At 36.4% G+C, this 13,879-nt stretch overlaps 2 protein-coding genes across 3 annotated transcripts; one reads left to right on the top strand and one right to left on the bottom strand.

Moving 5' to 3' along the window:
* The first annotated feature begins 1,730 nt into the window (after positions 1–1,730).
* LOC112508241 (mRNA turnover protein 4 homolog) lies at positions 1,731–6,994 on the top strand. The gene is made up of 8 exons (XM_025113036.1): positions 1,731–1,866; positions 2,583–2,748; positions 3,334–3,424; positions 3,546–3,604; positions 3,811–3,871; positions 4,547–4,637; positions 4,810–4,886; positions 6,702–6,994. The coding sequence occupies exons 1-8, from the start codon at positions 1,839–1,841 to the stop codon at positions 6,816–6,818; spliced, it is 690 nt and encodes a 229-aa protein (XP_024968804.1). The 5' UTR covers positions 1,731–1,838; the 3' UTR covers positions 6,819–6,994.
* Positions 6,995–8,830: 1,836 nt separating this feature from the next.
* LOC112508218 (partner of Y14 and mago-like) lies at positions 8,831–12,287 on the bottom strand. Of its 2 annotated transcripts, none has more exons than XM_025113006.1 (4): positions 12,022–12,287; positions 11,797–11,922; positions 10,522–10,719; positions 8,831–9,351 (listed from the first exon to the last, which is right to left on the bottom strand). In XM_025113006.1, exons 1-4 carry the CDS (start codon positions 12,226–12,228, stop codon positions 9,223–9,225), a joined length of 660 nt encoding a protein of 219 aa, XP_024968774.1. In that variant the 5' UTR covers positions 12,229–12,287; the 3' UTR covers positions 8,831–9,222. The 2 variants fall into 2 exon arrangements, with proteins under 2 accessions (XP_024968774.1, XP_024968773.1); XM_025113005.1 differs by having other exon boundaries at positions 10,522–10,722; positions 12,022–12,284.
* Between the last annotated feature and the right edge of the window lie 1,592 nt (positions 12,288–13,879).

The raw sequence follows: 13,879 nt of genomic DNA, 5'->3' as shown, positions 1-13,879 counted from the left end.
TTTAAGAGTTTTAGTCAAATGCTTTATAATATAGTATAGATATATGTGTATGTGTGCGCGTGTATGTGTGCGCGTGCATGTGTTTTTTTATTATGCGGATGTTCGTTTTAAGCCTAAAAAGCCTTTTTTTGTTAATTGTAGGTGTCTGAACCAACTTGTGTGCACCACCATGACTAATCCTAGGGGTCCTGGAGAACAACTACGAAAATCCCCAGTGGTTTTGCAAGACTCAAACTGACGACCTTTGAACAGAATCCCCAAATTTTGATACACCTAAGATGGAATTCAAACAAATGAAAACAAAAAAACGATCAACTGAAAGCATTTTATGACTACCTTGTTGAAGGTAATGACATTACTATTTACGACTGGTGGGTTGCCGAAATATTATGTCAAATGTTCGAAGTAAGGGGTGGAACTACGTAGACGAGCATGGGGTCACATGCCACCACTCAATTGTCCCATCGTAGTGAAAAAAAATAACGCCTCTTAAAGGCGTCACTGTTGTGATTAGACATGTGTTTCCGCAAGATTAAAGAAAGCAAAGCAAAGATGCGGAACATGTGCAAGAGCGCTCTTGGGGGGAGAAAAGGTCGTAGGTTTGAACCTTCGTCAACAAAATTTTCATTTTCAATTGAAATAAGCAGCTCTCCAGACGCAACATGGATTGTACGTAAATAAACAACCCACAACCCACCAATGAATCAAACACTCCTAACTTTCGATTAGGGATCTGTGGATTGTCATTCGCACCACTTACAGATGAGATATCAAATGGCTCAAGTGGTACGTATATCTGTCTTCGATGACTATTAAAATTAAAATGTTAAACTGGAAAGAGATTTAGATTATGAACTCTTGAAAGAGACAGGATAATGCTTAATCTAATTAAAACGATTAGGACAACTGGTGTAAGTTCAAAATAACAGTGACAAATAATGGAGTTTGTGCCAAACATGTGAACGATTACGTAATTTATGAGTCATTTATCAAGCGCTTATCGAGTGAGTGCTTACTGGCAAAAGTTATCACCTTCATTTACCTCCCTGAATAACATTCTCGGCTATTAAAATGGATTGTTGGTAAGCATCTCTTACTCATTAAGCACGTCTTCTGTCCCAGTTACTGGAATATAGTCTCTATCTTTACTATGTCTTTTACAAGTAAGATAAGTGACATCTGATAAACATTTACCCAATAAGTATAAACGGTCCCCTACTCTTGTTTTAATTTGTAAACAATAATTATAAATGTCTAAAATAAGCGGTTGTTTGTTTACCTCTTAATAGTTTCATTAAGAGACAGTTTCTGAATTGTTAAGAGGTGAATCTTGTTTGACAAAAAAATAGTCTGCCTTTTAATTGCTCTAAAACTGTTTGCCTCTTAATTGCTCTAAAATCCTCTAAATGGTTTTCTATTCTGACATCCCTTAACCATTAAGCGCCCTAATTTCATCATAAACAATTCCCAAACAATTATATTTCATTTACACTATATAATAGAAGTCGCTTAATCATTCTGACCACTTAATCATTCTGCACTAGACCATTCAGCAACTGCCAAACAAAAGTCACTGCATTTATAAATTTTATATAGTCAAGAAAATAAAGAAAGCCCAATAAGTTTGATACGCAACCGGTTAAACATGAAGACACGGGCTGAACCCAACTCATTAGATTTGGAGTAGCCCAGAAAACAAAACGAGAAGCGAAGGGCTTTTAAACCCTAAAAAGAGAATCCCCATTCTTCAGGGTTTATTTCCGTCTGTCGTCTGATTTATGCGAAACAATCACAACATTCCGACAAAATTTGGTAAGAGTTTGTAGTTCTACACAGATATGCCGAAATCCAAGAGAGATCGAGCAGGTAAAGGGATTACATTTTATGTATCATATTGAATAATAACTGGCTTGCTTTTGATTATAGCATCAATTTCGTTAGCATGTGGAGGAAGTGTGTTGAACGTTGTATAATTGATTTTAAGTATTTTATGAGAGTTGCATGTATTTGAATTTTAGGAATCGGAGTAGGAGGTGATTTTGATTCTTAGTTCTTGCTCTTAATTCTAATTCAAGCCTGAAAATTAAAATTGCAGCTCAGTGCCTTCTGGTAAATAGTTTTTTTCTGTTGAATGATCCAATAATTAGGACGTAAGCTTATATTTGGAGTCCATGCTTACAAAAATAGCACCAGGGTATATAATTGAAGTTCATTGATATCAATTATCTTCTGTTCCTGCGTTTTAAGTCTTAGTTGTCTTAAAACCAAGGTTGGTGTTTGTACTACTTACTTTTAGCGTTGGAATATTTAGGTTCAGTCATCAAGTAAATGGGAATAACAATCACATGTTTGTTCCTCCTCACACCTTATAAGTGAGACCCACCAAATGAAGATGCTAAAATTGTCAAAATGAGTAAGATCCAATTTGATTGTAAAGCTTTAAGTTTGGTTGCATAGACAAGAGAATGTTGGGCATTGGATTGCTGAAAAGTATGATATGAAGTTTCAAATTTATATCTTTTGGAGTCTTTATAAGTTTTGGGCTTGTTTATTTTGACCAACTATGTATGGGCCGCATTCAGTGACATTGTCCAAGACAAAGAAGAAAGGGAGGGAGCACAAAGAGAACATTGTGAACTCCATACGTGATGCTGTGGAACAGTATAATTCTATGTATGTTTTTAGCTTTGAGAACATGAGGAATCTCAAGTTCAAGCAGTTCAGGGAGCAGCTTAAATCCACCAGCAGGTACTGCTTAACCTTGTTTTCTTCTAGAATCTAGAGGATATCACATAGGAACCAGACATTCAAAGATTTTTAGGGAAAAACTTCATGACACAAATTTGGCTTTTCAGTATGAAGATTGAACACTTTTGCAAGTTATGCATGCACACACATTTGATATGCTCTAGCAACTTGGGATTTTCATTTAAAATGTAGTGCAAGCAGTGCTACTTAAATTAGATTAATATAATTCATGATCTATATAACGATTAGTGACAATGAAGGAGGTACAAGATCATATATAGCAATATAGAAAGTTTATGAGCCATTAATAGTTGATGCATATTGTTGACAATTATCCATCTGTGATTCAAGTGTTAACATGCCCACATTAATATTTTTTCTGTGCTAAATTAAATTAATTTATTTTGTGTCTATATCTATCTATCTTTGGGGCAATAAATCATAGGTGCTGCCTGCATTGATCTGCATGTGTAGTTGGTAACTGATTTCAACAAATCTGCATACATCATTTAGTAATTAACTTCCATGATTGACAACACCTATATATGATTGTTAATTTGTCATTTTATGTGTTTGGTTTTTCAGATTTTTTCTGGGGTCAAACAAAGTCATGCAGGTTGCTCTAGGGCGCTCTGCTTCTGATGAGATAAGAACAGGGCTTCATAAGGTGGCCAAGGTATGCAGTATGTTAGGTACCTTGCATTTGTTCTGCGAGAGACTGGAGTATGATGAGTTTATTCCATTGCACTTCATGTACCCTCGTTTGATTAGCTTCTTTATTCATTATCTGCATGCAGCTTCTTCGTGGGGATTCTGGGCTTTGTGTAACCAATATGTCTAAAGAAGAGATTCAAAGGTTACCACTGCAAAGCCTGTCTTTGAGTCGCTTATTACATGTAAAAAATTTGGAAACATTTTTCAATGGCCGGCTATAGCGTTATTGTCTGTATAAGCAGGCACTGACAGCTTCTTCACAAATATGAATTGTATCTGGCTTTTTGAGTGCTCTATTTTTCGTCTTCTTGTTACATACATAATAACTTATGGTTTTATCTTTGGCAGAATATTTGATGAGTATGAAGATTATGATTTTGCTAGGACTGGAAGTATTGCCACAGAAACGGTTAGTAGAAGTGTTTGATGTAATTCATTATGATTTACACATTTTTGTCTCAAGTACTGGGGGTCTGTTACACAAGCATTTTTTGAAGTCCTTGCCAAGAGTCTGGATCATGTGAATCACAGCGATCTAATATGTTTGATGATTTTGCATGTCATGTTTTTGCTCATTAATGTGCTATTCTCTACTTGTCAACATCTTGTCCTTTTAATAAATCTTGTCAATATCCTGTCCTTTTAATAAATTTTACATACTTTCAGGCCTGATTTTCAAGTATATTAATTCAACCTTATGCTTCATTGGTTCATCTATCTATATAGGTTGCAATTTTATACAGTTTTAAGTGTTTCCTACTGGTCAAGTATCTATAATACACGTCCATCGAATAACGGTGGAAATTATCAAAATTAACCCTTCATTTTCAAATTACACCAGTCATGTGGCTGAATTTAGTAAGTAACAACCATGGACACAAAAAGGCAAAATCTAAGCATAAATTATTTTCCCTCAAAAAGTCTCATCTAGTACAGGACATCACAATATAGAAATTATTGCTATTATTCATGGAATGGTGGGATCAGATTATGTGTTTCAAGTTCTTGTATGTTGCCTTTACTATTAATATGAACATGCTTGTTTCAGTTTTTTGATCCTGCATTTTTTATATTAACTTCCCAGATGGAACTTAAAGAAGGTCCTCTGGACCAGTTCACACATGAGATGGAGCCCTTCTTGCGAAAGCAAGGAATGCCAGTGCGTTTAAACAGAGGTCTACATTCTCTCTTACAAACTACATCACACATGCACAAACAACAAAACTAAGGAAGAAAAAGTGGCTCATGAACAACAAAAACTGATGAAGAAGAGAATCTCATATGCACACACATAAAGCTAAGTATTATTTGCCCTTCTTAATTTGGTTCTGTAAACATATTGAGCAGGAGTGGTGGAACTCGTTGGAGATTTTGTTGTATGTGAAGAGGGGAAACCCATATCACCCGAATCCTCTCGCATACTGGTTTGTTCTCGGTCTTTATTGCTGCATATATGAAATATAATCATAATTGATATCCTCAAGATATGTGATATATGTCATTGTATTATGGGTTAGGGATGAGACTAGAGGACCGTTTTCTCGAACCGAATCGGGAACCAACCGAAATCGTACCGAACCGAATGCATGTACTCGATTCGGTCTTCGGTTCCAAGAATACTTCAAAATCGGTATTCGGTACCGAGACTTTCCCGAAAATACCAGATCCGAACCGGGTAATCCAATAGTCATGTGGCTATTCCGTTCCATCTCTATCTCCTAAACTAATTCATATCTTCTCCTAAAATAATCCATACCTTCTCCATAACCATTACATCAAAAAATCGGTATAACCATAAACAAAGATCTCCCCTACGGTATCACCATCAAAAAATCGGCACCATTAAGAAATCGGTAGTATCACATTTGAACTTTTGATTGTTGAACTTTTGTGATTGGTTTTGATTGTTTCTGTACCCGCTTTAAATTTTCGGTCCTAAGTGGTCCCAGTCTCAAATTTCCCGTCCCGAAACCGAACCGGTACCGAGCTTGTACATACGGTTCGGTTTTCAGTCACAAAAAAATCGGTACCAGTACTGATCTCATCCCTATTATGGGTATGCTCTCTATGTGTTTTGTGCTCAAATATGATTTCATTCTACCCTACAGCTGATTGTTATACAGGACAAACTTTGTTCATTGCTAAACAATATACCAAATACTCCCCCGGTCCCAAAATAATTGTTCACTTTCAAAAGGAAGAGCCTACTTTCCAAGTGTATCCTTAATTATGAGACAAAGAAATTCATTACTCCCTCTATTATTAAGGGTAAAATGTTCTTCTAGCTAATTAGAAAGTGTAATAATTACAGATTTCTAAAACTGTGTGCCTTTTTCATTGTGGACATTTATTTTGCGATAGAGAGAGTAGAACGTAAGAGGCTTGAACAAACATTCTCGTCCTGATCTGGTCGTTATGTATGTCGAGTTATACATTTCTTTCTGTTGGTATCAACCATATATAACTCATTCATCTTTCCAGAGTTCATGCATCGTGAGTGTGCAGTGTTGATTAAGATTAACATCTATATTTCACGTATCCTTGGCCTTTCTCTGCTATGGTATTATTTCTTAGTAAAAGGCCAACATTGTTACTATCTATTATTAGTTTGACAATTACTTCTGAGTAAAAGACCAATTTTATTACTGTTTAGTTTCAAAACAAACATAAGATTAAGTTCCCAAGATGCTACGAATGATTTGCAATTGACTGATTTTCATTCCACTATATTGAAGGTCTGACCACAATTTTTTTTTGATTAACCTGGATATCCAACCCGCTATGCTAGCCGACTAATCTCAGGGCGACCACCTGCTTTGCAGATAGCCCGGAGTCACCGCATTTGAACCTCCGTGGCCACAAGGGGATTTTTATTCCTCCTTGGATTTGAACCTGGGACCTCCTGGTACTTTTGATCTTTGGAGCTAAGCTTAAACCAATCAGGCACCACCCTTGTGGTTAGGTCTGACCACAATTTCAATTATCAATCTTGGCTTTTCCAAAATTCAATGAACCACCACGAGCTGTGACTATGGATCAATCTGTATGCATTAAGTAGTTAAAAAGCATTCTGAAGTCCAACAATGTATTCTTTATTTCGTATCCACCAGCCAGCAAGAGCAGCTTTTTTGAGCTTATCTGCTGGCCGATTTGGTATCTTAAGATTAAGACTGAAGCTTGTAGGTTTCATCATATGGGGATTGAATAAAAGAGTAGACTAACAGATGGTGTAAATGCAGAGGCTAATGGGCATGAAGATGGCTACTTTTAAGCTGCATTTGATATGCAGATGGAGCCCTGAAGATTTTGAAGTCTATCAAGAAGGTCTGGAAGGTTCAGATATCGAATCCTCTTAATATCAAATACGAACTTATATCATTAGCAGCTTTGTCGTTGGACAGGGCTTTTGCACTTCATTTCTGGTTAATGTTTGTAGCCAGGATAGATTGCAATAGACCTATTTGTTTCCGAAGTTTTGTAGTGGCAATGGTTTGTGTAAAAACTGATGAGAAATATAGCGAGATTTGTTACCGAAATGTATAGCTTAAAAGTAGTCATCTCTTTACAATTTTGGCACTTCATGAAGGTCTGTCCCCCAAAGGGTCATTGGCCTAGCTGACAACTGTAATTGAATTGATCTGTTTTCATCTTGGAATCCCACCTGAGTGAGAGCAGACACGGATGCACTACTCTTCCATCCTCTTCTTCTTGTGGATGCTCTTGTAGCCCCTCTTTTCACCATGAATCCACTTAGCACTTTCTTGCCAGGAGCTTCACCTTSGAAGAGAGATTTGGGAGGCAAGATGGATTATTGAGAAAGGGGCGAGATGGAGAATAGGGAATGGATGTGAAGTAAAGGTCAAAAAGTGTTGCTAATTGAGAGATCAAAAGGCGGAACCTTCATCTTGAACGATAATTCTATTTCTATTTGAGAGGGTCCTAAGGAAAAGGATTCACTAGCTTAATGTCAGCCCTGAGCCAGGAATCACAAGGGGAGAGGATGGAAAAGTTCGACCGATACAAAGAGAAGGCATTAGCGAGGCGATGGGAGGAGTGGCGTCATACCGGCTTTGATAAGCGAAGGCAGAGATCATTGAGCCTATTTAAACTAAGGTTTGGACTTAAAAAAAATCATATGTGTATACTTGGGGTCATTTGAGACCAAAGGTTTTTCATGAGACCCGTAAGACCAATTTTCAACCTTTGGATTAGATCTATAATCTGACAATCTGAACATTCATAAATGCCACGAGACTTCTCAATAATCACAAAATTGCCACCGTGCAATTTTAGACCATTAGATCATTAGCTTATAAAGTTGATCAATGAACATAAATTGGTCCTACGGGTCTTACGAAAAATCATTGGTCTCACGTGAACCCAACCCTATATATATATCGGCTTAATCAAATGAGAACTAATTAGTTTGTGGTAACCGTGAGGTCCAATCTCAACCACAAATCAATAGTTAAATTAGGAAATTTATAATTTTGGTAATTTTGAATTAAAATTTTAATGCAAGAACATTTTATGTATTTTTCCTCCTCTCTCCTTTCTTTATCCATTTTCGCATTCTTCGGCAACCTGAACCTTCTGAAAAACTTCCCAGAGCTCCTCTCGACCCTGTGCCACTTATCATTCTCCTCCTCCTGTTCACTGCTCCTCTCTCCGCTTATCTGCAACACCCTCCCTTCCTCAACCTCCACCTTAACATTTTAGGTATTTCATGAAATTGTTTAATCTTGTAAAATTGTTTCATATAATACTTTTTTTGATAAAATTGTTTCATATATGGTTATGAAATTGTTTCATATAATACTTAATGAAACTGTTTCATATAATACTTAATGAAACTGTTTCATATAATACTTAATGAAACTGTTTCATGTATTTTTCAAAAATTAATATAATGAAGATGATAATATTCATGATTAACACCCTCCACAATATAAATGATTAATTAACCTGTCATAATTACAAAAAAATTAATAAAATGAAAAATTATGATTGATTAAATAAGGTTTGTACGGTTTGTACCAATCACGTGGTTTGCAAAGAAAACCTCTTCTCTATCTCTCTATATATATATATAATAAGCTAAGGGGGTTGGGAATCCGCACTATCGGTAAATAGTAAATCACTAGGAATTGGATTGATTTTTCATTTTTCTAAAGAAAAACATATTAAGAAAATAATCCAGATATCTCCGATAAACTAACAATGCCTAGAAATGATGGTAACACTTGGGGCCTAATATCCAGCTCCACCCAGCCTACAAAGCAGACGGACATCACGCACCGAATAACGGCACCTTCACTTTATTTTGGGCAGCGCTTTCACGGAAATCAAGGCCAATCCGTTGTTTTAAAATTAAGCGCCTACATCTTAACTATAAAAAGAGAACTACACTGTTTTATGACCCCAACAACCCAAACTAAATGAACACAATATATCCCCTCAAATGTAGGGTCTATGGGTGAAATATATGCAAACATGACTTCTACAATCAAAGAGTAGAGCAGTTGTTTCCTTGAAGACCTCGACTTGTGAGAAGTGTGCAAAACAAATAGGAAGTTTTATGACCCCAACAAACCAAAATAAATGAGACCATTAAATCCCACTCGAAGGTGGGGTATGGGGGTGAGATGTACGTAAACCAGACTTCTACAATCAAAGAGCATTGCAGTTGTTTCTATGAAGACCCCCGGCTTGTGAGAAGTGCATGAAACAAATAGAAAGTTTTGTGACCCCACCAAACATCTATTGAAGCTTTTCCTTCTCCAAAAGCTTCAACTCTATACGCCAATCTTCCAATTTCGCAACCTTCTCCAGTTGTTCTGGGTTCAAATCCTGCCCTGTTTTTTGCTGTAGAGCTTCCGTCAGTCGGATCTGCAACCAAACATTATACAGCAAATCAGTGTAACCAATCATTCCTTTGTTTCGCTAAGGCTTATAAGCAATCATTGTTTGTAGAAATGGATCAGATACGAAACTGACAATTTGTAAATGAGTGGTGCACAAAGTTCAAACCCCTTGGCTTTTATGTTCCTAAGAAAGCCATTAGAATTACCGACGGAATGAACCAAAAACAATGATGTAACCTATTAGCACATAGAATCTGTTTTCGGAGGTTAGATCAATTACCAGCAATGGCAGATACTTCCTAGAGGACGGCTTTAGATGGATTGTATCGCTCATTTATTCCCATGTAAATCTTAAGAAAGAATTTAACCCTAGCAGACGGTATTATTTTATTTTGGAAGGCCTTGCCTTTCATTTCCACCATGTGAAGAGAAAGGGATTAAGTGAACCATAAATACTTAAGAACACATAAAATTGGGAAGGCTGCAGATTCAATTATGCTCGGCTTGTTAATTTACGGGGAGAGCATATCAATAGACTTAAAAACACTCTAGTCTCCACAAGCTCCAAGTTTCTAATCATTTGATTTAGGGGAGGCATTAGGAAGGAAGTGCAAGATAGCAACACGGAGAAAAGAGAGCCAACAAAATTGTTGTAATCATTAGGAATGTTATAAGAAACTTCTGTTTCTTGTTCTTCCTTTTTACAAATTGGCTCAAGTCACACGGTTACTTCCTTTCTTAAGGCTAGAACCCTCGATGCAGCTCCCACTTTTGTGTGGTTGATACTGTTGAGCCCAAGGCTTTATATCACCTAAACAACTGCATTACATTTTATGCCAAAGGCTTCTTTTGTTTGTTATTGCTTTCTCTTAACCAGCTTTTCAAATCTTTATCATATATGTCTTTCACTCTTTGTTACATTTTTCACAAGCCAGGGAACTTTATAGAAACAACCACTCTACACTTCGGGGTAGAGGTCAAGTCTACTTACATTTTACCCTCCCCGAACCCACCTCGGGAGTAATATACCGGGTTCGTTTGGTTTGGTTTGGTTTTGTTGACATGCAGCTAAAACTCAAGAACAAGTTAATGAGACAAGATGGTGCAGTGCATATGCAATTGTTAAAGATGTAACACATAGTCTCTTTCAAGTGATTAATCATGTAGCAAGCTACAATCTTTACAAATAAATTACCTTCTTTTTCAGTGCACGAATTCTTTTATCAATATCAGGTGAACACTCTGTAGAATTTGAGGGAGGGGCAACAACAGATCTGTTTCCAGATATAGTGATCTCATCTATCTGGGACACTATTGACTCAACAGGTCCTAATGCTGCTTCTTCTACATCTCCAGTAGATGAAACTTCATTTATACCGTTATCGAACGCAGCCTGCTTCAAGAATAGGTACAGAAGGATTAAAATAAGAATGCAGCATGTTAAAATAAAGGAAAAACCAACAAATGAAACCAAAGTAAATACAGTCCCACTTTTTTCTAATGCAGTGATAAACACCCACAAGTCATCCAGATACAGGAAACGTGTGATAAAACAGGGATATGATTATGATATTCTCGCCAAAGAAAGCAATATAAGTTACAAAATTAGAGATCTTTAGCAAGGACCTGGTTGAGAAAGACAAGCAAGACGAACTCTCTATCTCTCTCTCTCTCTCTCTCACACACAAAAGAAACTATGAGAACTAGTTATGGTAGGTGAAAAATCACACATAAAATTTATAACAAGATGGAGATGCCAAACCTAAACTGGCTTGTTTTTGTCCAGTGTACTAACGACCACATCTGCTGTTGGGTCTTCTCTTTCTGTTCTTATTTTGAAGGATATAATTTTCTATATTTGGCAAATACTCGCGTACACTCCTCACCTTTGAAGGTTTGAACCATTAACCTCCTCAGAGGTTGGGCTCTTCTGGTAACCCTGGTAGCACTGGGCCGTTAATTTTTTGTCTTAGTTTCATGGCAAATATTCTGTGCATACCAGGTGGTATAGGTCACTGCTAATCAGTGAACCCAAAGACGTACATTGAAGATGACTAACCACAATAAGCACCCTCCACTCATGTTCTTCTCAAATCAATGCATCCCCAACCTGCTACTCATTCCAACATGGCCACATCCACGATGTCATTCTAGTCATAAGAAGACTTCAACTACTAACAAATCTTGAATCCCCTTCTTGCATATCATACCCTACAAGTATTATAACATGAGCATAAATTTCCTTGAGGAAGCTTCAGAATAAAGTGTCATACAGCCTATCTGGTGGGTTGCAAGATTATTTATTTTGCCTTTAAGAGCCTCATTATTACTCGTCTATTGGTCATCTTACTGATTAAGCTTGGGGACTATACATATAAATTCAAATTCGACTTCGAGCTACTGATGGTTGGGAAGTGTTACACCTAAGGAAAGGCTTAAAACCCCCATCACTGATTTGTGTGAAAGTTACCTGCAAGCGCTTCTCCTTCTTTCTCTCATTCCTCTTAGCTGATTTGGTCTTAGATTTGTTAACAACATCCTCTTGAGGATCATAACCAGGGGGTAGAATCTCCAGCGACTCAATTTCCTTCTTCAACTGACAATAATAACAATAATATCATAAATACTAGTACCAGAAGCATCCCTACCACTCAAATCACTTGCAATGATGCAAGCATATCGTTCAGAAATGTACCTGGGAGCCTTTTGATTTGTAAACAGCGACTTCATCTTGAGGAACGTAACCAGCCCTAATTCGAATGGGTTTGCGTAGGGTACCATCGGGTCTTCGGGTCGGAGCCAAAATCCTTTCGCCTTCTTTTAGGGTTTTGCTAATCTCCGCTGCTTGCACTTTGACTTGTTCTTCTCCGCCTCGTCTGTGAACTGCAGCGTTGGTCGCCATAGTTAAACCTCCACTGCTACATGATCAAAAACATAAATATATACAGAACCACTGTCATTAACCATGAACAACACACTTGGAGTTGGAAAACCATCATTTGAATTTTTATATTTTTTTTCTGAAAAATTAATTATTAAAACAAATGTAGAATTACATATTTTGGGGTGTTTGGAATTGCTTATAAAAACAACTTATTGACTTATTCCGGTGTGACATCGATAATAAGCATTTTTGAGTGTTTGGATAAACAAGTGTCAAACCGGTAATAAGAAGTTTTTGAATAAGTTAGACCATTTTGACTTATAATAAATTGATAAGTGCTTTTATAGAAAAACATAAGTTATTTCCAATAAGCACTTTTGAGTATTGTTTGTTTTTTAAAACCTGTACAATTTAAAGTCTTGTTTCATTTTTTTATTGAATCATTTGGTGTTGAAAATGAATACAGAATGAATAACACCGTTTGTTTTTTGTAAAATGATAAACGTATAAATTCGAGCTTTTTCTAGCACTTTTTGGTACCGATTCTAAACTGTTTCTGTTAATAAACCCACCACTTTATGCTTCTAAATTCAATCCGATAAAAAAATTTATCCTGCACAAGAGTTTGTTTCAGACAATTTATTGAAAACAAAAGAAAAATGTTTGAGATTTATATATTATTAGCTTTTAGATGCAAACATTGAGCCATGACAAGTGACAACCCCACCTTTTTCATCAACAAAAACAATTGAATTGTATTGGTGAAAGAGTAAATTGCATGAAAAAACAACGTGCTTTTAACTTGATTCTTATTTTGGGTAACATATTTTTAAAGCTTCAATTTTGATACTTAAGATGTAAAGTTTTAAATATTTAAGTTCTGGATAACCGATTGAAGACTAATTTTAGATTAAAAAGATTCATGTCACTAACTATGTCAGCAAATAATACTGAACTGAATACCACATCACTCGCCATATCAGCATGAATAAGTAATAAAAGGCTATTGGGAGGATTTTTTTCTAAAAACAAAAAAAGGCATAATTGATCATCTATGATTCATTTAAAAAAAAAAGGGGCTTTTTGGCTATTGCTAAATAATTTAGTGCTGAATGATTAAGTTGTCAGAATGATTAAGATACTTTCATGATATAATGCAAAATGAAATATAATTATTTGGTAATTGTGTACAATGAAATTAGGGCTTTTAATGGTTAAGGGAAATCCATGATACAAAATCATTCAGAAGGTTTTAGAACCATTAAGAGGCAGACTTTTTTTTTGCGAAACAAGATTCACCTTTTAACGGTTCAGAGATTGCCTCTTAATGGAACCATTAAGAGGTAAACAAACAACCCCACACTGTCGAACACCTTCTTAAAAAGATCACTTAAATTGCATTGAGAAAAATCTAAACGACCAAACAATACCACATGCCGAGATGAAAAACTTGGACAAATTATCGAACAAATCGAGATTTGCCCAAAGGCCACGGAAAGAAAAAGGGGCCGGTCAAAGAACCTGTTATACAGTATTTTGGTCGGGAACCAAAACCGGCAACAAGACCGGTGGTCACATTTCATTTCATAACCAGGGTCGGTTATAACCGTGACTGGAACCAGTCAAGGCCATATGTCAAGTTATACCACCACAAAGGAACTCAGAAATA

Source organism: Cynara cardunculus (genome assembly GCF_001531365.2).
Source record: "Cynara cardunculus var. scolymus isolate 2C chromosome LG 2, CcrdV1, whole genome shotgun sequence".
NCBI lineage: Eukaryota > Viridiplantae > Streptophyta > Magnoliopsida > Asterales > Asteraceae > Cynara > Cynara cardunculus.
Note: the sequence above shows the minus strand (reverse complement) of the source record. Positions and strands in the feature narration are given on the sequence as shown.

Coding starts and splice junctions, on each gene's coding strand:
- LOC112508241 (XM_025113036.1), top strand. CDS start 1,839: ATGCCGAAATCCAAGAGAGATCGAGCAG. Junction 3,425..3,545: donor GGCTTCATAAGGTGGCCAAG/GTATGCAGTATG, acceptor ATCTGCATGCAG/CTTCTTCGTGGGGATTCTGG. Junction 3,872..4,546: donor GAAGTATTGCCACAGAAACG/GTTAGTAGAAGT, acceptor TTAACTTCCCAG/ATGGAACTTAAAGAAGGTCC.
- LOC112508218 (XM_025113005.1), bottom strand. CDS start 12,228: ATGGCGACCAACGCTGCAGTTCACAGACGAGGCGGAGAAGAACAAGTC. Junction 10,723..11,796: donor AGAAGGAGAAGCGCTTGCAG/GTAACTTTCACA, acceptor CTATTCTTGAAG/CAGGCTGCGTTCGATAACGG. Junction 9,352..10,521: donor TTCGTGCACTGAAAAAGAAG/GTAATTTATTTG, acceptor GTTTGGTTGCAG/ATCCGACTGACGGAAGCTCT.